Raw genomic sequence first — 24,405 nt, 5'->3', positions numbered from 1 at the left:
GAGGATGGCCTTTTTTTTTTTACTGGAGGAAGATTTATTATGAATTATGGATTCGTATTTTGGCCAGAAGAAAAGGTTTAAAGTTAAAAAGTCTTAATGATGGATTTTTTCCTTCCAAACAGGTAGATTTTCACTTCACAAGACGTTAATTGATGGACTGGATTATTGTGATGTTTTTATCAGCTGTTTGGACTCTCAGTCTGACCATTGATCATTTTATCCAAATCTGTTCCGATGAAGAAACAAAATCATCTACATCTTGGATGGCCTGATGGCATTTTCAGCAAATATTCATTTTTGGATGAACTACTCCTTTAATAAGTAACACAGATGTAAGTGAACTCACATTACCACTGCTGAGGTAAACAGAAACCTGGCCTTCATCCCGGATCTCGCTGTGCATGGGTGCTCCCACCAGCAAGTCCGACAGTCCGTCCGCGTTAAGGTCAACTGCACACAATGAGGAGCCAAAGTAAGAGCCCATCTGAAACCAAGCCAAGCCAAGAGCAAACGGGTCAGGTTACAACGCCATGCACAGGGCACATCACTCCTCCATAAGATGCATTACCTCAAAGTCAAGCTACAATTTAGCTCCTCTGCCCATATATGAATGTATATGAAGATGAATGAGAAATAAGAGCCGGTTTTCAGCTAACAGCTTAAATTTAGTCCTTTTATCACACAAAACTAGAGCATGAGTCACATATAGTACTTTAACCCTGTAAAGGCTGACTTATGAAATAATAGTCAGAAAAATCCTTTTAATTTAAATGTGTTTATTTATTTTTAAATGGAACTGTTTTGCTGAGCATCATATTTCATACATAAGGCTTTTATTTGGTGCAGTTGCTGATATTTATATGGCCAAAAAGTAAGATAAAATATATAAGAAAATAAATGATCTTTATAACATATAGCAGACTACTTAATAAAACTCTACAACAAAAAACTCATAACATAATAACAGATGTCACTCTCATATCTCCCAATATGTCTTAGTAAGACTGATGATACTCTCATTTGATTTGTTTAAAAAAGTATATGGATAATCAAGTAAAGCTGAGTTGCTTCAGTCCAGTAAGTGTTTATCCTAAAATATTACAATATAAAGGTTATACTTTATATAAATCAGTAAACTATTCACAGCAAGAGACATGTGAACCAACCCCTGAAGGTGGACTAAAAGGTATTTTACTTGCTAAAAAAACATCAATCAGGTGACAGAAGGCATGTACTGTAGTAGATTGTGTACAGAAGATTTTAGCTCAATTTTAATCATGTTGATAATCACAGGCCTTAGAAATGTGATCTTTATAACATATAGCAGACTACTTAATAAAACTCTACAACAAAAAACTCATAACATAATAACAGATGTCACGCTCATATCTCCCAATATGTCTTAGTAAGACTGATGATACTCTCATTTGATTTGTTTAAAAAAGTATATGGATAATCAAGTAAAGCTGAGTTGCTTCAGTCCAGTAAGTGTTTATCCTAAAATATTACAATATAAAGGTTATACTTTATATAAATCAGTAAACTATTCACAGCAAGAGACATGTGAACCAACCCCTGAAGGTGGACTAAAAGGTATTTTACTTGCTAAAAAAAACATCAATCAGGTGACAGAAGGCATGTACTGTAGTAGATTGTGTACAGAAGATTTTAGCTCAATTTTAATCATGTTGATAATCACAGGCCTTAGAAATTTATGTATCAATATGATACAGTAGGCTTTATAGAGATAATTATGCTTTTTGCCTTTTTAGGGTTTCGACAGTCTCAGTCCCTACAAATTCTCCAAAACAACTCTTTCTGTGTTCTTCAGAAAAATAACTTTTCCTATTAAGTAACTATGATGGATTATATCAACATTTTATATTTGGAATAAATTACGTTTGTAAATAATTAGAAAACCTGAGCATCATACTCACCATTTTCCCTGAGGCTTCAAAGGTCTTCACAAGAGCCGTTCCTTCGATTCTGAACATGTAAACCTAAAATATGGACGACAATGTAGTTTTGGAATGTCAAAGTGAGTGTAATGTAAACAGAACATGGAAGCAATGATGCAATTTCTGCAAGAAACTACTCACTTTTCCACCACCACTGTCTTGAGGAGCACCCGCCGCCACGTCTATGGTATTCAGGGAGGAGAAGTGACCAGCAGTCACAGCATACCCTAAAAAACACTAATCTGTGACGGACTGGCTACAGCATGAAAATTGAAGCGGTTATTAATATCTGAGCAGGTATTACCGAGGTAACTGTATCTGTGAGGACTCAGGTTGTCTTGATTTAGGTTGTAGAGAGTATTGGATGTCATGTTAAACACTTTGACCGTTCCGGTCCAGTAGTAAGAACCAGGTGCACCCATGATAACCAGCTCCTAAAAAATGAAACAAAAAGCAATAGAGATCCATTCAAAAGCCACCGATTTTTCACAGGAAAAAAACACAGAGCTGTTGGTGAGGCCCTGGTCAACCGAAAGCCACAAACTATGCTGTATTATCTGCTGCAAACCCCACCGTGAGCTGAAAGGACGGCTGTCGTTTGTTGCTTTAATCACTCAATGGGGTCTTAAGCTGAAGGAGAACTCAAGCCTTTGAACGGTTTTAATTGCTCCACATTGTCACACTTCAAACAAGACAAGTCGTTTGTTTTACATGGCCACAGCGATGGATCACAACAGTAGATTAAGGAGCAAAAATGCCCTTCCTGTACTCCATAAGGATTTTTTTGTGATACTGTATAAATGTTTCAGGACAAGTTGTAAAGCAATGACAAATTTACTTCATTTAAAAGTAAGTAGTACATATGCCAAAAATTGTTATTTGCTGAAATCAATACTAAGCTCTAGAAGAGAAGTCTGTATTAGAGAATCAGAGAATTCAGATTTTTTTATACTAATATATTGCATATATGTGCAATAAAAATAAATATATAATATCATATAATATACACTGATGCTCAAAGTTTGCGGTCAGTAAGATTTTTTTAGAATAAACAAATACATTTATTAATATTAAAATTAATACATTTTATTCCAAATAATTGCTGTTCTTTTGAACTTTCTAATTATCAAAAAATCCTGAATAAAAAATGTGTCATGGTTTCCACAAAAATATGAAGCAGCACAACTGTGTTCAGCATTGATAATCAGTAAATGTTTCTTGAGCAGCAAATCATGATTTCTGAAGGATCATGTGACGCTGAAGATAATGACGTAATGATGCTGAAAAGCCAGCTTTGCATTACAGAAATAAATTATATTTTAAAATAATATTCAAATAGATAAGTTATTTTAAATTGTTATAATATTCAAACAGTACTGTCAAAAGTCAATAGTTTTATATTGTTTAATTTAAAAAATTTTTTTGGCAATGCTTAGAAGCCTTGAAAAATCCCTATTAAAAAAATAGAACGGAAAAAATACTTGTGAAACCAAAGCCACTGAAAAAGTTGCGGGTCCCTGTTGTGCTCTAATCGACATTCAGTATATAATTCAAAAACTGCACAATTTGTCATAAATGTTTGGCTATGAATCTTTGGCAGAAAAAATAATTTTCCCTTTTTCCGACACTCATTATCTCAGAGGATACAAATATAAAAGTGTGGGCACATGGAATATCTCTCATGTGACGAGGAAACAGGGTCTTTACATAGCTGTTTTGAGTTCTATCAAGCCACAAATGCTTTTTCCATTTCACAACGCCTGACTGCTAAAAAACCCACACAAATGCTGTTTGACTCGGTCAGTCCTGCCAAACACGTAAAAACAGCACCTCCAGCTGAGTCGACAGCATTCAATCAAGACATCTGTTTAAGACACTTAAGGTCTTGAAGGTCACTTAAGACGTTCTGCCAAATGATAACGTGCCATTACCATCCAAACTACAAAGCAGCCGATGCAGATGCCATTCTGCTATGGGTTAATTCCTCTCTGTGAATGTCTAATACTAACTGACCTGAGGTCAGCTTTAATGCAACAAGACAACAATAGGTCTGTTTGAAAACCTAGTGAACTGCCTTGCATTTCTCAGCCATCTCTTACAATACACAGTCTGATAAATGAATAACACCTCAGTAATCGCAATGTGCAGGGAGTGAGTTTCCAGTCATATTTCGTTCTTGTTTAAGAAAAGCTAAGTGAAGAGGGTCAGTGAGTGATCTGTGATGATATTGATGAACTGTTGGGCATCACATCTGTCAGCCTGTGTTCTCGTATTTGTTCCAGACATTACATCCAAAGCCTGGACTGCATGTTAATGGATTGGCTGCACTACAGAGAAAACCCTGCAATGGTCAACGTACAAAACAAAGGGCGAGTGGACAAACAATTCACAGCCTTCGGCAAACGTGTGCATCACACACAAGCTGTCTGAATTCTGTTCAAATTCCTACAGGGATCTGTTCAATAGAGGCCGTGGACACAAACCAACAGGCCTGCTGAGTTAAAGACTGGAATTAATGCAACCTTCCTTTTAAAGAGGTAGTTTAAATTGAAATTTTGTCATAATTTACAAAGCGTTCCAAAGCCATATGAGTGTTATGAATGTTTTCTGTTTTTTTCATACAATACGTTACTAGGGGCTTTCAAGCACAAATAAATAAATAAATAAATAAATAAAATAAAATTTGATAATTGCATAATAAAGTAGTGTAGCGACTCAGCTCATGGGAAGCTGGAGGGTTTACGACCCTTTGTCTCTAAGCATGGTAATTTGCAAATGGACTTGAATCGACATTACTAAAGATTCTCAGGACCCTCTAACATATATTGCCTATGTACCAATATATAATATACACGCTTGTTTCGATCATAAGAAGGCGAATTCATAGATACTAAGCAAGGTAGGATTACAAATAGTGAAAGGATGACAGGAGTGTGTTTCGATTATATAAACCTGCATCACAGTATACAATTTCAAAGACAAAATACACAATGACAATAATATACCCAATGACCTGAAGGATCATGTGTGTTCATTCAAAGAAAGGTTTTCCTATTAATTAATTAACAAAGAAAAGTCCTTCCCTTGTGGATTTTCCTTATGGGCAAGGAAGCGATTTTCTTCACCTAAATTCCAGGAGGTCGTAAATGTATCGGGTGTCAGCATTGCTATGGAACCAGGGGCCTGTTCAGCTTCCTGGGGTGTTACAGAGTATTTGTTCAATCTAGCTAACAAAATATATATTGTGTGTTTGAGTGGTCCAGACGCTACAGTAGTCAATATCACTTTTGCAATATAGTTAACAACAAGTTAACAATAAGAACCCCAATTTTCCATTCTACACAACTCAATTCTCATTCGCATATGGGCATATTCAAATGCATATTAAAAATATTCAGATGCGAATCATGACTACTTTTATTGATCTTCATATAATCACAAAGAGAAGAACAGATTGGAAATTCTGTTAAACATCTTCATTTGTGTTCTGAGGAGGAAAGAGCATCACACAGGTTTGGAATGACATGAAGGTGAGTAAATGATGACAGACATCTTTAGTTGAACTACCCCTTGAAGAGTAAATATATCAGTCATACTTGTGAGTCATTATGTGAGTGTTCATACATGTAATCACAGCACAGACTCGCCAGCCCAGAGCACCACACATGTGAAAACGCATAACACGCTCGTACTTCTACTGACCTCAGTGAAAACGCCTGCGATCCCGGCTTGGCACGAGCCATGTTCTTCCCCATAGGTCTTCTTATGGTCTGTGAGAGTGAGTAGGGGGACAGAGAGAGGGACAGAGAGAGAGACAGAGAGAGAGAGAGGAAGGGGAAAAAACAACAGACCACAAATGATTTTGCTGTGAGTTTACTGGAGTTCTTCCGACATTCCATAAAGAGTTAGTCAAAGTCCCAACTCCATCCAAGAGGAATCTGGGGGCCGAGAGACAGACTGTGAACGACCCAGCAGCTTCGCGTTCAACAAAACTCTCGCTCTGGGGAGGGGGGGGATCACTGTGCTCTCCGGTTACAGAAAATATTGGGCTTGGATCCCCCCATGATGCACTGCACACACATAGAAGGCCACCGATGGCAACTCACTGGAGTCGGGAAAAGATATGGAAGGAAATATATAACTCGGGAGTTGGATACAGAAACTAATTCTGATCAAGAATTCATGCAATTCCCTCCTTCGCTCTTTCCGCAGCAAATCAAGACATCTATCAAATACGAGGAATCCTACTGGGATGATGAAATTCGATGTTGATGGAGGAGTTGAATTTAATATACTACAATAACATCTGTCAGAAGTATAATACGTGATGGGGGGAACGATAAACAGCGAGCGTGAGCCAGTTCTGATATTGACAGGTGTTGATTGGCACCAGAAACAAGTTTTTGTGCATCTGTGGCATGTCGTCGATTACCACAGATAATAGTTTTGACTAATTTCACAGTTTGTAAAGATAAGCAAAAATTGTGTGTTGCCATTAATGCACTTTGGGGTAAAGCACTGCACTGGGATGGAAATTAAAATATACACTATTTTGAAAGTATAGCCACAAAACTTAAACATAATGCACTGTAATATGAGGCTAGTGTAAGGAAATTTCTAGCTGACCTAATCTGTTCAAAATTACATTCAATATTTCTCCTATGATCAGTATGAAATCCTTAAACACTTGCTTGAAATGCACAAGGAAAGGAGATATTGATGAAGAAAAACTGCCTTAATAAAAATAACTGTGAATTCTGCTATTTAAATAAATAAATGAAAAAGTTAAATTAAAATAATAAATAAAATAAATTTAAAAAGTAGAAATTATTTTCTGTGGTATATAACAATATGCCACATATTCCAGTAAAGCTGTTAAATTTTAAACACAGAATAAACAAACAAACAAACAAATAAATAAATGGAAAGTTAAAACTTTTTTGTGGTATATAATAGTCACAAATTAAAGAAAATAATATTATGAACCTGGAACATTCTTTTAATTCTAAATAAATAAATAAATAAATAAATGAGAATTTGAAATTGTTTTCTGTGGTATATATTATTTTGCCACAAATTCAGGTAAAGCTGATAAAATTATAACCCTGGAACTGTCCTTCAATGAGTATGTTTTGTCATCTCTCAATATCATAAAGTTATTATTATTATTAATAATAGCAGGGGGGTTTAGTAGCATGGTGACATAACGGTCTTTTAAACATGCACTGTGGTCACAACATTTGCTAAAATAAAGGCTAAACTGTCCTTTATCTTGATGTGCAAAAAGTCAAATATTTAACCATCATAACCCCAGATGTGACCTCCAAACTCCCAGATGCTGCGCCCTGCCTGACGGGTCATATTTCTCTCCAGCGTGCTGCTTCTTTCTGATTCTGGAGGTGCCAGTGCTTTGATGCCAGAAAACATCAGTCTGAGGTTTTGGAGGAAGTTCAGGGCGCCATAGCTCATTGTGAAGCCCGTTGTGAACATGTGCCACAGTAAACAGTGTCATTTTTCCAGCTTGTTCTGAGGGTTTTTAAGGCTTGAACTTGGCCGTCATTTCTATAGTCTACTTCAATGGAGTGTTTGCTGGACTTCTAGTTTGATGAAGACCAGAAATTCTCTAACAATAGGCCTGATTATCACTAACTACCTCACAATACATTATACAGTGTCATACATATCAAAGATTCAGTACGCACTGTAATGAATCACCGTATCATAACTGAACCACAATTTCACCCGGCATGTAGAGTGAATATGCAGAATCAGTTTCAATCTCTCACGTTCTTGTCTTAGGACAACTTTGATTAACTTTTTTGATCCACTTCAAATGTTGACTACTATATATATATATATATACACACACACACACACACACACACACACACACACTTATAAAATATTATATTATTAAATACTATAATAGTACATAAATAATCCTCAAAGATAATTGAGATGAGTTAAAGTCGTAAAGAGCATGTCATACCTTCATAACACGGTATGAGAGGCTGTGACTTGCCCTGCAGAGTGGCTGGGATGACGGAGCAGTATCCGTGAGGGAGGATATACTCCGATTCATAGTATACATTCTTCCAGCGGTGAGCGCAGGCCTGCAGACAATACAAGAAAAAGATGAAGAGTGAGAGACAAGAGCTATAGAAGTGGGATACTTAATTTGACAGGAATGCCAGGTATCAGGTAAAAGACAGTACAATTACAACCCATTAAACAGACTCTACATTCCTTGCAGCCTCAGGTGTTTAGCATGACAAAGGTATATATAGCACACACATCAGGTCTGAAATTGCATAGTAATTAGAGCCCGACCGATATATATCGTTTAGCTGATATTATCGGCCGATATGAGCCAGTTGGCGATATATTGGTATTGGCGAATATGCTGCCGGTATGAATTTTTTTTTACAGAACGTATAATGCAGATAAAATGCTTGAAATGGTGTATTTACTTAGTTTGTCCAGCAGAGCGCGCTCCATTGTTTGCTACTGGCGACCTGGATGAAACGCTTTAAAACTTAAGTCTATGGAAAACCATTGAAACTTTGAACGACCATATCTCCGTAAAGGCGTGGCGAATCTGCACCAAATTCGGAGGATCTCTTCAGCTCGAGGAACCCTCTTGAACGCGAATTGAGTGTACGTCTCGAGGCCCTCTTTCGAATGAGACCACCCCCGCGTTGATAGCCCTCGGGGTTCGGGAGTTATGGGTGGTTAAATTTGCGGTCCGGCCGACCGATATAGCAATCCCAGGGGGCTACCGATGCACGGAGGGTGGCGTTCGAGAGGGCTCCTCGAGCTGAAGGTATCCCCCGAATTTGGTGGCGATCCGCCGGCGCGTTCGCGAGATAGTGACACCAGCCAACACTTTCGCTTCAGTAAGGAGGTCTCTTGTTCAGGCAGCAGCATTCAAGCGCTGTTATATTCGACCGTAAGTACCCTGCGAAGTGGACTTCACATGATATTCCGCCATGATTCCAGGTCCAAGGGAACGTACACGTTACATTCAAAGGGCATTAAAGTGCGCAAGACGTGAATTTATATTTATTTACAGAGGTATATTATGTCACACTTCTCTAGTAAGTTTCGTCTGTGTGTGAAGACAGTAGGCCTAGCGCAAATCCGTGAATGAATATTCCAAAGTGAAATAAACTTCAATGGAATAAAGTTGAATGGAATTGAATTAAAGTTGAATAAACTTCAACTTTACTGTTCAGTGCCCTGATGCCAGAGTCATTTTGGATAATACAGTTTATTGTTAAATTGTTAAATACCCTGCCTCCATCATTACATATCTTTGTCACCTCATTATAAGTGTTTGATCACCACATTTGATTAATCATTGCAAAAAATGTGTTTATGTATATATATTCTGTTTATGTATATACTGTATTCTATATATAGTACCAGTCAAATGTTTGGACACACGAATGGGAAAGTGTCCAAACTTTTGACTGGTACTGTACTATAATATACACAAAGAATATCGGCCTTTTTTTACTCCCTAATATCGGTATCGGCCCCAAAAAACCCATATCGGTCGGACTCTAATAGTAATTGCACCAAGAAACAAACAGGATACACAGACAAAGCTTCATCTCTTTATCCCAGTGTCAAATTAACTTCTGAGGCAAAACCAGAGCACTCAGCACAGAGCCAAGTCTGGAAACGGCTGTGGATCTAATATGTCCACTGAGAGAGGGTTGGTGGTTTTAGAAAGCTGAGCATCTTCATTCAAACAGCTCTGATCTCTGGAACAACAGAAGTGCTCAAGGCTGTGAAGGCAGCCAGAGAGCAGAGAGACACTGCGAGAGAGAGAGAAAGCAGAAAGGTCATAGACAGAGGATAATAACTAAAGTAGAGCTGCATTTCCTGACGGAAATCACTGAAGGAAGTTCTTGCAAGGCAGAATAGTGTTAAAGTTTCAGTTAGGTTTATTAGCTTGTTACAGAAACGCAAAGAGTCTATGCATTAATACTTCTATCTTAATGTTCTCATGATTTTGACATACTTTTCCTCAAGATTTTAACATAACACTTTTTATGCTGATCTTGATTTATTTGTTGAATGGGGAAAAATGCTAGGGATGCAAACATCTGGTATTAATCAAAATATCCCAATGTACATATAAAGTACAAAAAAAGAAAAGAAAAAAATCACAAATGTACAAAATACTGATTAAATAAAAAAACACAAATGTATATAAAATATAAAACATACATAAAAACATAAAATACTGATTAAATAAGTCATTAAATAAAAACACTATATATATATATATATATATAGGGCTGCATGATAAATCGCATGCGATATTTAATGCGCATCTTGTCAGAAAGCCAGTTCTGTAATCAGCGGTAAATCTCCATCACCTGTGGGCTTTCACATTGAGCAGCATTAACTACACCGAGCCGTTGTTCACTGATGAGCTGCGCAAAAAATTGCGCGAATATGAACGTGGTTTTGCTGATTACAGAACCGGCTTTACTGATAAGATGTGCGTTAAATATCGCATGCGATTTATCGTGCAGCCCTATATATATACATATTCATTCTTCATCCTCCCGACTAAGACAAAATGAGAAAAAATAAAACTTTTAGGATCTTAAAAAAAAACTTCAGAAAATAATAAGTCACAAGAGAACAAGCCAAATATTATTATTATTAATAATAATAATGCAATTTTTTTTAATCAAAAAATTATAAAATACTGATTAAATAAAAAAAATGAAAAACAATATTTTATAGAAATGGATTTTGTTACCTTCTGACCAAGACAAAATAAATTAATAAATAAATAAAATAATAATAATAATTTTAGGACCTTTTAAGGGAAAAAAACCTTAGAAAATCATGTCACAATGATAAGATACCAAGCCCAATAAATAAATAACACATGAGCTCTAATGGCATGTGTTTTTTCTTCTAAGTGAATAAAATGCCACATCAGAGCTGTTTTTCTGCACTCATGACACACATCTTGTTTTCTGTGCATTAGAGACTGTAGACGCAAGAATAAAACCCAATTGCAATTCGATATGCAAATACTGCAATAACATCGTTACTCTCGGTTAGATATGCATAAATATTCATCCCCGTAGCACAAACTGTTTACACATCAAAGTATAATACATTGGTTTATGTGTTTCTATGAGAAATAGTGGTACTTGTCTCAGCAAACACCATTAACAAAAAAGAAGCACACAAGACTGAATTCAACTATAATCAAGTCATTATACCCTAGGAAAAAATATGGAAATGATCAAGCAACAAACCAAAACCTTTCTGTTTTGCTCATTAATAGAGTCCCATAATCATATGCCACAAACTTTCCTTTCCCTATTTTATCAAATCCCTCATCGAGGAGCTCAGGACCTGTGGAGAAACCAAATTCCCTCCAAAACAGTTCAGCTTCCTGTTTCTATAGTTCCAACAGCGCTTACACAGTCCATTGAGATAAACAACCGAGTTAAAGATATTACAGCCACACAGATTCATATGAACACACACATGATGTCAGATGACTATCTGGCAGTAGTTTGTTTTGTTGAGAAACACTGCTAGTCTGTTTGACAGTGTCAGAGCCTAGAGCAATCTGCTCAACTGTGCAGGCAGCATCATCTAAACTCATTCGATAACCATCTCAGCTGAATGTCAATAAAACAACCTCAGCCTAATGACAACCAAAGGAACAAACTCCAACTTATTCCCTGGCAGCCAGTGTTGGGAAACACACAGGACAGACGTAATGAAACACGTAATGCTCAACTAAATCAGGAACGAGTTTGAGAGGCTCTGAGTCACCGCGGATCACGGGCTAATCATGTTCCTGCTCATGCTGAGAGCTGATTGGTTGAGTGAAGGCCACCACATCTGCACAACAGCTCTCTTACGTGCCTTACATATAAACGTGAATCTCTTCAAATACAGCTATTTGTTGCGGTGGGTAAACACATACATCTAAAAACATCCAGTTGAAGTGATTTCAGGTTATACACAAAATATGTTTTGTATACCCACAGCTTTCATTGCAAATCTATGGAAGCTCGTTTTCGGCATAGAAGGCAATTGGGACTTTTTATATTATAATTCTGAAAAAGGGTAAAAATTGCGAAATATGGAGGAAAAAAAGTCAAAATTGTGAAATAATTTTTTTTTTTTTTTATTATTCCGTGGCAGAAACAGGCTTCCATAATAAAAGAAAACAAAAAGTTAGAATTGCAAGATGGAAACCCAGACTAATTTTCGTGCAAATTGAACTTCATATGGCTTCGAAAACACGCAGGCGATTTCAGGAATCACTTGATATAACGTAGATAAAAAATATAGCACAAATCTGCCATAAACATAACATAAGCATTAAGGCCGTTTCACACTGAGCGCAATGTGAAAAAGTGAGGCGAATCGCAGACGTATGTTGCTTTCACACCGAGTGCAAAACGATTGATCGCCTTCTGCTAATTCAGCAGCATTAAATTAAGAAAAATAACTTTTGGTTCTTCATTATAAACACAAACTATCCATAATGCTAACAAGAATACATCTGAAAATATAATTAGGCTAGAGTTACAAATAGCATCAAGCTACATTTCAAAACGCATGTAATTATTAATGTTTTTGCTCAAACCCCACTTGAAACCATCATCGAGTGCTTGTAATAACTTCCGATTGTGATCTAAAATGGATTTTGATTCTATAATAGGTAGACATGCACTCTTTGTATGTTTCATAATAGACTGAACGCTACCTGCTTTTCATAAACATCCTTTATTGTTATAAAAATACTGTGAGCTGCATAAAACATACAGAAAATATATCTTCATAATCATATGTCTATTTGTTTTCATATTTCACGTGTAGAAAAATGTTTCTCTTTTTTTTATATACAGAAGGGCAAGAGATGGTGCTCTCCAGATCACATAATTCAGTGGAGAATTAATAGAAATGGTATTCTGTATAAAGAACGTGAGAATAAATCTGTTCTCAAATACCAACGATAACAAGAAATCAGAATCCACTTTCTTCTCTCTACAGGGATACTCTTCTTCGGTGTTTGTTTCCAATGGTTTTCAAATAGCGCCACCATTCTCACCCTTTTGTGGGACAGCAGCTGCTCCAGGCACGTGATCTAAGCTCAAATCTGATTGGATGGCCCGTTTAATCGCGGAGCGATGGGGGAAAAAATCGACACACAAAACGAAAAAAAAAAACTTTGCTTTTTCGCACCGCGAATGATCGCGCCTAGTGTGAATAGCTCTATTAGGGATCTATCCATACTGGTAAAAAATGTATAGCCTGAATGCACTGTAAGTCGCTTTGGATAAAAGCATCTGCTAAATGCATAAATTATTATTATTATTATTATTAAATGATCTATTGTTTCGATTCAAAAGTGTCATCGCGCCAAGCATTCGCGCCGATTTTCGCGTTCAGTGTGAAAAGCCCTTTATAATGAGAACTTTATAGAACTCTATAGTTAATTCTCCTTGAGAATTGTAATTATCAAAATAAACAGCTTTTCATGTAATATTTTTATTTTTAACATTCATTTTCATAACAGTCTTAAGATATTTTCATTATCTCCATTATGGCCACGCCATTTTTTTTTAGGAATCTTGGACAAATAAAGGTCAAAAGAACAGCATTTATTTGAAATAGAAATCTTTGTAACATTATAAATGTTTTAACTGTCTCTTTTGATCAGTTTATGAGCTCAAATGGAAGCATACATAAAGCTTATGGTGCAAAATATCGAAAAACCCAATGTCACCTCTGTGGTGAAATACACTATAAAAAACAAATAGTTCTATCTCTAAAATCTGATTGCATGAGCCACATCGCCACATTGGTGAGCCACATCTCCTGCCAAACTCCTCCTGATTGTGTTGGCATCTCCCTTGCACACGCCCAAATGCCCATATGTTTAATCCGGTTCTGACCTGTAAATACTAATCTACCAACCAAATTACCATCATTACAGCTCAACCTCTTTGATTTGAACATATCAGCGCTGTAAGTGTCCTTGCCTCTGATCAGACCACCCTGATCCTGCCTTCCTGTAAGACGCCCATCAAAACCCAGAGAAGCTCAAGGCTTCAACCCCCATGGCAGCTGAAAAGTAACGAGGAGTTCGACCTCGAGTTGGACCACCACAACACAATTCAAGCCTGAAGAAACCAAGAAACCCAGTAGACTGATGCTGATGTCTTGTTTGACTTGTTTGTCCAGTTAAAGTGTCTATTCTGGAGCTCTAGTTTGTCATCATGAGAAAATGACCCTCACTTCAAATGCTTTCTCTTGATGTACAGAACAGCTGGAGTTTAACAATGCGGTTGTCATGAAACATTCTATAACAATGATGGCTTCTTCATTTCTGCCCATGTTTTACAAGTCGATGTGGTTTGTGTTAAACAACTGCTGAGACGGTTGAAAATTCAGCCGTTAAAGGTCGTTAAGAACAAAAATTGTGGAACAACAGATGAAATAAAGCATGCTTGAAGCTATTATTACTAAAAAAAAAAAGTCTATTGTACTCTCATTGGAGAAAAGCATCAGTTTCCTACTCTGATTCATGCACAAAATCACTCAAATGTTGACTCAGCACATAAAAATCCAGACAACATTGATCATAATTACCTATTTAACGCTGAGTCTTTCATCTTTGTGTTTTATGTAAACTTTGAACAGGTTTCCTTTCTAATCTGCTTCCTCAAAGTAAATGTTCCGTGCAATATTAAGTGCTGCAAAAATAAGCCCTAAAACCAAGAAACAAGTTCATATTTTTGCACTTCTGGTTCCATCATCCCAGAGTCGACAGGTTTTTTGAATGGTTAAATGCCTGAAATAAGGTCTGTATTTAACACAAGCTCTTAATATGCTCACATTTTATTCTAAAACATAAAATACCTCAGTACTACCCCACTCGTGATTTTTTAAGCTTTTACTTGTCTTGAAAAAGGTGAACAAGTATCTAAACGGGACTACAGAGGTTGTCGGTGATGCTAAACATTGTCACACTGAAACTCATCTACTCACTAGTCCCTTTTACAGCCTTGTAAGCATCCCAACTTGTATATTTTTAAAAAAGGATTGAAAGATTTGTCAGAAGCTTAGTTGTGCAACCTTATTAATAGCCTAACTTCAGGTTTTTACTTCTGGAGATTGTATTTAGACATCAAAATTCTATGCCATGCATGGCGCAAGAAATCGCAGGGTACAAGGTACGTCTCGACTCATTAGTGTTGCCAGATCTTGCAATAAAAAAAAAACACAGCAATTAAGAACAAGCCAATAATAAACATAAATCCAAATGCAATACCTTGGAAATAAGCCACATACCATAATATCACAACCTGGGCCTGCCTACTTTATTAACTCCATAAACTGGATCGCTTCACCCAACAACAAACCCAAAGATGTTTAATAAGCATTTTATAAGCATTGCTTATAATATGTGGACATGGCAACCCTTCAAGAGCGCGCACTGCAAAGCGACCTTCCAAACATAAACCAAACTGTAATTTAGGGGATGCACTCCCACATTTAAATGCGGTTGTCACTCCTGAAACTTTACAGTGCATAAACTTTTGCTGGCCACAGAGTTAATTTTCTGTAAAAACCAATCCAAACTATTCCAAACCAGAATCCAATTGGTTTTTGTAAAAGGAACCATGGTGATGATGACTTCCTGGTTGGCCTACAAAATGATGTCATCCCCGTATCACTCTATAAGCCACATGGCTTCAAAACAATTCATACAATCAGAATTTGGTGTCACAGTTGGGAAAGATTACTTGTTTTCTGCGTTTTCTGCTTCAAAATGGAACATACCAGAATTTTGCCATTGGGTTTGTCCTGTCGAGCCAGACTGACCCCCATCCACTCGTCATTTCTGTCGCCTTGACACGTCTTCCCACAGGACTCCCTCTGCTTATTTCCTAGAGTACAGAATGAGAACGTTACTGTAGCCAACAGAGAGATAAACATCCCTGTCTGTAACTAGAAACACAATAAAATCACTTCAAGACAGCCTGAAACAGAAGTCAGACAGTCAATGTTTGAGACCGTTTTATATGCTTGAATACAGATAATACTGCTTTGTGTTGGTAAGATAAGTACACAAAATATTTGCAATGTAAAACTCATGTGTATCAAATGCAAATATAAACTTCAGTGTTCACAATACTGATGGGCAACTGCTCTACATGGATAATCAAAGTCTAGAAGCTCTATTTTTATTTCTATTGGCCAAATCAAGTTCCAATCCCACAATGTAGTAGTAAAAAGATGCGAGCAACCTCTTAAATCCTGGTTAATGAACTTTCCTAAAATGATCATCAAAGCCATGCAAAACACATCTAGACTACTTCTTGTGCATATTTCTCTATACAAAAAAGTACCATGATATACCAAAAGGTACCATTGTCATAAATAGCATGGTACATTAATCTGGTGATCATTCAGTACCATGGTATATAGTCAAGCCATGTCACATTTATTTATATAGCACAGGGGTGGCGAACGTCGGTCCTGGAGAGCCGCAGCCGCAGCCCTGCAGAGTTTTGCTTCAACCCTAATCAAACACACCTGAACAAGCTAATCAAGGTCTGAAGGGTTACTAGAAAGCTGCAGGCAGGCGTAACATTGGTGACCTCGGAAAATATAAACCATGAGATATCAGCTTCTTGAATCAGACATGATCTATTTTGGAGGTATTCTATTGTCTATTTTGGGTATTTAACTGAGCAAAAATGGAGGATTTACGAGCAAGGCGTGTTATTCCTGCAGGGAGTTTATCTAAGCATAAGGGTAGGCTTTAATATTTATCTATGAGCGTTGAGCTACAGCGGCCCTCTGAGGGGCAAACTGTGATTGTCCACAGGAAAAAGAGTGATGGCTCCCGAGACAGCGGCTGTTTTCTTTGGCTCTGGTTCTTTTCTCCTCCTTCTCAGCAGACTGACAGCATCAGTATAAAGACTTAAGTCTGCATAATGCCCAACTGAACTGGGATTCCTATTCTACTCCCACCCAGATTTGACTGAATGAATCAATGCATAACCAGAAATCTTCACACCAGCCCAAAAACTAGTAAGCTGTCTTGCAGTCTACTTCCTACGAAGACAACATCCTTACTCTCTTGGAACCTCAAAAGTGATTTGAAATGCCGTAAAAGTCTCAAACAAATAATGCACTAGACTCAACTAGTCTGATGTTAAAAACAAAACACTAATAAGCACACAAATATTGGGTAAACAGCTTGTTGTTTATTAGATTATTTTTATCAATACTTATATAAGTACACTACCATTCAATACATTTTTTATGTTTTTTAAGTCTCTTTTGCTCACCAAGGCTGTGTTTATTTGATCAATAAATACAGTAAAAACAGCAAAATTATGAAATATTCTTAAAATGTAAAATAATGGTTTTCTATTTGAATATATTTTAAAATATAATTTGTTTCTGTGAAACAAAGCTGAATTTTCAGCATCATTACTCCAGTCTTCAGTATCACATGATCCTTCAGAAATCAGGAAACATGCTGATTTGCTGCTCAAGAAAAATTACTTATTATTATCAATGTTGTGCGACTTCATTTTTGTGGAAACTGTGATGCTGTTTTTTAAGACTCTTTGATGAATAGAAAATTTAGATAAACAGCATTTATTTGAAATAGAAATCTTTTGTTACATTATGAATGTCTATACTGTCACTTTTGATAAATTTAGAGCATCCTTGCTGATTAAAACTTCTAAGAATCTTACTAAACCCAGACATTTAAACAGCAGTGTCATGTAGAATGTTTTGGTGATCCTGGTCTATCTGCAAGACTAGCACTAACCAGGAGAAACTAGCATGTACTAGGATGGAGATGTATAAGCCAGTCTTTTTTTAGCAGCTATTGCACAAAGTCTAGCAGGACACAACCTTTTACCTCCAAAACAGCAGCTTGTCAAAGGTGGGACAAATGGTTCTAATCACATCTTGTTCATGCTGTTTGAAGTTAATGCTTTTGCCCCCAAAGCTGTGATGCATCCAAAGCACACAACGACGAGCGCCAGATCTCAAGTTAGGAATGAAACACAAACTGTCAAAAACCAAGATGAAGTTTGCTTGGGATACGGACGAAACATTATTTTCAGCAATTAGCAGCATAGCACCTTCCAAAAAACACTACTTGTTGAACACAGATATATTTCACGGGGTCAAGACTGCAGGAAAACCACAAGAAGAATTCCCTTCTTAAAAATCTTGGCCATCACTTCAAATAAGAAGGCGCTAGGAATGTTCCTCAGACTATTAACAACTCATCAAATCAGCGACCCCGGTTCCCCCCCGGCCATCTTCGTAACAGACGAGTTTGTTTTCGCATCTGTGTGGGTCCTGAGTGCCACGTTCTTCTGGTTGTGAACCGCTCAGCGAGGGGATGGGAAGTAGGATGAGGTCTGGAAGCGTGTAGTGAGCGAGCGTGAGGCCGGAGTGTGCTGGTCAGTTAACGGATAACTGAAAGAAAACAAATGCGCATGCTACTTTGATTATGAAGGTCAACTAAGATGGACGGTTGATCTATTTAACACTGTTTAAACAAATCAGATCAACTGATAACAGTTCAGTCCAATGGATGGCAATATCATGTTGCTTAGTTAGCAGTAAGTTTTAATTAGATTTCACCCAATTTCTGAACAATTTGCACTATTGTATTAAATGTAATCAACCCAAGCTCATTGTAAAAATGTGCCTCTTCTTACATTTTTGCTCCAAAAATGTACCTATACATACAATTCACTGCACTTTCCAGCTAAAATGAACACTAGTGGTAGCAAAACAATTCAATTCAATTCAAGTTTATTTGTATAGCGCTTTGCACGATACAAATCGTTGCAAAGCAGCTTTACAGAAAATTAAGTTTCTACAATATATTTGGTAGTAGCTTATCAGTGGTGACTATGTCAAATTGATGTACATATGGCAGAAATGTACGGAAAAATCGTAATCAAACAGACGATGAACGCTATTAACAGCAATTATTATATGTTTCAATCAAACTTATAGCAAAATGTGGTAGTTCTGTAAGTTGTTTCACGGTTGGCATCATCTGAGGTCCTCTGAGGGGTTGGCATCATCTCTTCTCAGGTGTTCTGGATCCAGACTGAAGCTTGTGTAAATCAACGGGATGTCAATCCCGTGGCAGAAACAGAGGATCAAATAGAGACATAATTAGCGTAGCTGCTGTTCCAACCAAGCAAAAATGATTTGTTTAACCCAAACTAACGAATAATAATGTGCATTTGATTAGATATAACTGCAGTAAAAGATTATGAGATGCATTATTTGAATGCTTGGCCAAAGAGATGTGTCTTTAATCTAGATTTAAACAGAGAGAGTGTGTCTGAACCCCGAATGGTATCAGGAAGGCTATTCCAGAGTTTGGGAGCCAAATGCGAAAAAGCTCTACCTCCTTTAGTGGACTTTGCTATCCTAGGTACTACCAAAAGTCCAGAGTTTTGCGACCTTAGGGAGCGTGATGTATTGTAGCGTGGTAGAAGACTAGTTAGGTATGCAGGAGCTAACCCATTAAGGGCCTTATAGGCAAGTAATAATATTTTGTAACTGATACGGAACTTAATAGGTAGCCAGTGCAGACACTGTAAAATTGGGGTAAAATTATCATATTTTCTTGACCTGGTAAGGACTCTAGCCGCTGCATTTTGGACTACCTGTAGCTTGTTTATTGAAGATGCAGGACAACCACCTAGCAGTGCATTACAATAGTCCAGTCTAGAGGTCATGAATGCATGAACTAGCTTTTCTGCATCAGAAACAGGTAACATGTCTCGTAACTTCGCAATGTTTCTAAGATGGAAGAATGCTGTTCTTGTAACATGGGAAATATGATTTACAAAAGACAAGTTGCTATCTAATATAACACCCAGATTTTTGACTGTAGAGGAAGTAACAGTACATCCGTCTAGTTGCAAATTGTAATCCACGAGATTCTGTGTACTGTTGGTACAAAACACCAACTACTTATCTTCCTTTTCACACAAATTTTGATTATGGGAGCGTATTATCAAAAAAATAAAGACTTATTTTTGGGCAGTTTATTGCACAATACTATGTTAAAACACTTTTGCCATAGTACATGATTTTTAAACTAATACATTTTGACATTTGCATCTCATAAACACCTCCATATGTATGTCTTTATGACGTAGTAAACTTGTTCATTAGCTCACCTGGTACACTTGAGATGCAAAGCGTTCTGGTTCGAGTCACGTATAAAACATGAATCAAAACACTTCACAAAAGAGCTCAAAGGTTTAGTGTAGGTGGTACATTATTTTCAAATGCAATAAGCGCATTATCCCTTTAACGCCACTCAACCGACATTTCATTTCCAAACTGCTGCAATATATACAACGACCAATGTAATAAAACATTGCCAGATTCACATTCATTGGATAAAACTGAATGTGCTTTTAAAGCCATTCACTGGACATTTCACTTAGAATGTGTCACAACATGTGCACAAAACAACATAATATAATTTTGCAGAAATGTTTCCACAGGCACGTTTTTTCCCAATGTGCCTGGGCTGAATGTAAGTATATTTATAATAAACCTTTCTCTTATCTTTTATCCCAGTTCTTCCACTGAAATAATTGCAATTGCTTTGCCTTTTCCTTAAGGAACACATGCAATGCTGCCTTAGAAATTGGCCAAAATGTTGGCATGAAATTGCACCCATGATGAATGGAGTTTAGGTAGACGGCTCATTTGGTTTTGGAACAGATCTATTCTAGTACACTATCAAACACATCCTTCAGTGCAATAAACCCTCATCCAACAGATAATCAATTGACTCTACTACTCTAAATAAAGATTGTAATTGCTCGTCCTGAATATGGCTTTGAATGGGCTCTGTGTTGCTTAGAAGGAAATAGCATAATTACTGTATTTGATGAAGCTAAGAAACATACTAGAAAGTGGAGAATTACCTCCCATAACAACTGAGGACAATGCATTTCACTTTACCAGTAAAGAACTTCAATGAAGGCTGTAAAAAGAGAAGAAACGATCTGCAGTACACAGCTAAAGAATTGCTCAAAATATGCTTGCAATTATCAAGATCAAGACCATTTCGTAACCGATAAATAGTTTCATGTCTGCAAGCAGATGAGTAAATGTCTAGTCATGGTACTGCGATATCATCTGACCCCCGTCCACAAGAGTCACAAAACATTCTTCATAAATTGACAACAGACGGAAGGTTTAAAGAAATAGTTCACTAAAAACTGACAAATTCTGCCATAATTTACTCACTCTTAAGTAATTTCCAAAGCAGCAGGACTTTTCTTCTACCGTGGAACATAATATATGATGTTTAGCAGAATGTTCTTGTTCCACAGAAATAGTCACATAAGTTAAAGGAAGTTCACCCAAAATGGAAACTGTCTGAAAATGTACTCATCCTCAGGCCATCCAAGATGTAGGTGAGTTTTGTTCTTTATCAGAACAGATTTGGAGAAATGCAGTATTCCATCACTTGCTCACCAATGAATCCTCTGCAGTGAATGGGTGCCGTCAGAATGAGAGTCCAAACAGCTGATAAAAACATCACAATAATCCACAAGTAATCCACACATGACCTTAAAGCAGGGGTGTCAAACTCAGTTCCTGGAGGGCCGGAGCCCTGCAGAGTTTAGTTCCAACCCTGCTCCAACACTCATACTGTGTAGTTTTCAAATAAGCATGAAGAACTTGATTAGTTGTATCAGGTGGGTTTAATTAGGGTTGAATCTAAACTCTGCAGGGCTCCGGCCCTCCAGGAACTGAGTTTGACTCCCCTGCCTTAAAGTATAAGTCCACTTCCAGAATAAAAATGTCCTGATAATTTACTCACCCCCATGTCTTCCAAGATGTTTATGTATTTCAGATTAAAAAATCCTGGAATGTTTTCCTCAAAAAACCTAATTTATTTGCGACTGAAGAAAGAAAGACATGTACATCTTAAATGACATGGGGGTGAGTAAATTTTCAGGAAATGTTTATTCTGGAAGTGGACTTATCCTTTAAGGTGACTACATTTTCAGTAAACTTTCTTTAGAGAAACGAACACTAGTTCCCTCATATCAGTAGCAATATTTCTCAAGGGGGGCCCTGAGGGGTCTTAGTCTATATGATTCATGTAAACTCAAAGCTGGGGCCCCAGGACACGCCTCACTTGCTCTTGTGTGTTCTGTCAGTAAGACACAGCACAAGCAGGAGTGTGCACATTAAAGCCACATAAACCACTCTCATCTCTCCACCACAAGAAAGGAGCTTCAAGAGATTGCTACACATTGGATCCTTGGCACAGCCGCTCGGAAAATATTAGCCAAACTAGAAATTTATAATTTCTATCAAAATACCTCAGGAGCCAGACTACAGATATTTAAACTGATTGCACACAGTAATATTAATAATTTTAAAAAGAAAAAACAATAAAATTGTCAGCTGTCCATCACATAAACAAGCTCATAGTATGATGCATATTTACAAAAGGAAATGTGTAAACCAACCCGTTATCAGCGCTGAAAATGAGTGTTAGTGTGACAGGGGTAATGTGAAAACAACAGGATACGATAACAGCTCTGTTTTTTATTATAGCTGGGAGAAAAGTTATTAAAAGTGACCAAAACAAGGCTGTTAAAACATTCGTCCAGGCAGGGTTTTAAATACTGACCGGTCCAAATTCCATGTTTAACTTCATGAGTGATTTCAGTGGTACAGTGGTTTGGGTTAAACTACCCGTATAAAACAGTTCTGCTCTTTTACCGGCTGATTTGACTGTGCAGATGGCATCCTCTAGCTGTTTTTCATTTTAACTGGTGCTGTCAAACACAAGCACATCTGACACTCAAACAGGATATAATGATAATACAGTATATAAACACATTTTCACTTCCCCTTTTACAAATTCAAAAGATCTTTAGACATGTTTTAGAACAAGTTCTTTAGATGCATTCTTCTTCTGGATTCTTCAAGATTCTAGAAAATGTATGAATTTAAGACGTCATATGTATTTGTATAGCACAATACATAATTGTTTCAAAGCAGCTTTACAGAAAATCGTGAAGGTTGACATTTACAATATCTTCATGACTTACAGTCGAATTTAGTAGATTAGAGCTGGGAGATAATAAAGTTTACATTTTGCGATGATGCAAGCAATAAAGTCGTTAAGATTTGCTACAGTATATGGTATTTATCACCATATGTAAGTATACTGTGTGCAGATGCTAAAGGAGTGTTAAAGCCAGAACATCAAGGCTGAAAAACAGTTTTTACACACAGGCCATCAGGCTTGTGAACGACACCCATCTGCTGCCTCTCCCCCAATCACTGCAGACATACTATAGATTACCCTCCATCCTGCCTACACTCATACACACACATACACACATAATGCAAATAACATCAGACACACACACACTTTTTCACTTGCAACAACATGGACTCAATCTACCTCTACGGGACTTTGCACATGCATGTCTTCCTTGTTTACATTGCGCACTGTGCACTTTATACATGTAATAATTTAGTTTCTCGCATTTTTCACACTATTAGTAATCTTGCAATTTTAGTAATCTTTGTAATTGCTATTTGTAATCTACGTATTGCGTCTTTTATTTTTATGTCCTTAACTTTATGCCACAGGCTGTTTCATAGTTTTCTCTACATATGACAATAAACTCTTGAATCTTGCATGCAGGTAACGTTGGATATATATCCAACTATAAATAAAGAGCTGGGTGATAATATAGTTACATTTTGCAACGATGCAAGCAATAAAGTCATTAAGATTTGCTATATGATATATACCATCAGCATATTTATACTGTATGTATCTGGAGATACTTTTATACCCAACCTTATATAAAGAGCCAGACAATAACATAGTTACTTTTTGTGACAAAAAAAGGGCACTTTATGTGAGCATAAGAATATATCCAATTTTATATTTAGAACCGGACAATAATATAGTCACATTTTGGGATGTTATAAACAATCACATAGCTGAGATTTGCTATATATAGCCTAGTATATCTATATACAGCTTTATGTGAATTTACTATACGTAGGGCTGGACGATATGGCCTAAATTTATATCACGATATATTTATTAATTTCGGTCGATACGATATAATTCCGATAGCGATATGAACACTTATTTTAAAAAAGCCTAGTAAAAACTGCCAAGAACGCCCACAACAGATGTCTGTGCATACAAACTTATGAAAAATGAATTTGACAAGTCTTGACACCTCATATAAAACCGTATAATATTTTAGGGAGAAAAAAAAAACAGCACAAATAAATGAATGTTCACCTTTTATTTGTATTTAGTCTTCATACAAACAAGAAATGTGAAATCACTGTCAAATAA

At 36.9% G+C, this 24,405-nt stretch overlaps 1 protein-coding gene across 1 annotated transcript in view; it reads right to left on the bottom strand.

The window, feature by feature from the left end:
• LOC107573726 (integrin alpha-9-like) overlaps positions 1–24,405 on the bottom strand; it is a 42,834-nt gene that overhangs the window by 14,769 nt on the left and 3,660 nt on the right. Inside the window, exons 3-9 of the mRNA XM_016260168.1 lie at positions 15,807–15,913; positions 7,948–8,071; positions 5,661–5,728; positions 2,263–2,392; positions 2,100–2,185; positions 1,938–2,000; positions 347–484 (exon numbers count right to left, since the gene is read on the bottom strand). Coding sequence (XP_016115654.1) covers positions 347–484; positions 1,938–2,000; positions 2,100–2,185; positions 2,263–2,392; positions 5,661–5,728; positions 7,948–8,071; positions 15,807–15,913 — 716 coding nt within the window. The remainder of the gene's footprint in view (positions 1–346; positions 485–1,937; positions 2,001–2,099; positions 2,186–2,262; positions 2,393–5,660; positions 5,729–7,947; positions 8,072–15,806; positions 15,914–24,405) is intronic.

This window comes from Sinocyclocheilus grahami, unplaced genomic scaffold (genome assembly GCF_001515645.1).
Source record: "Sinocyclocheilus grahami isolate Dianchi unplaced genomic scaffold, SAMN03320097.WGS_v1.1 scaffold2017.1, whole genome shotgun sequence".
NCBI lineage: Eukaryota > Metazoa > Chordata > Actinopteri > Cypriniformes > Cyprinidae > Sinocyclocheilus > Sinocyclocheilus grahami.
The sequence above is the reverse complement of the archived record's forward strand: the minus strand, read 5'-3'. Positions and strand labels throughout refer to the sequence as shown.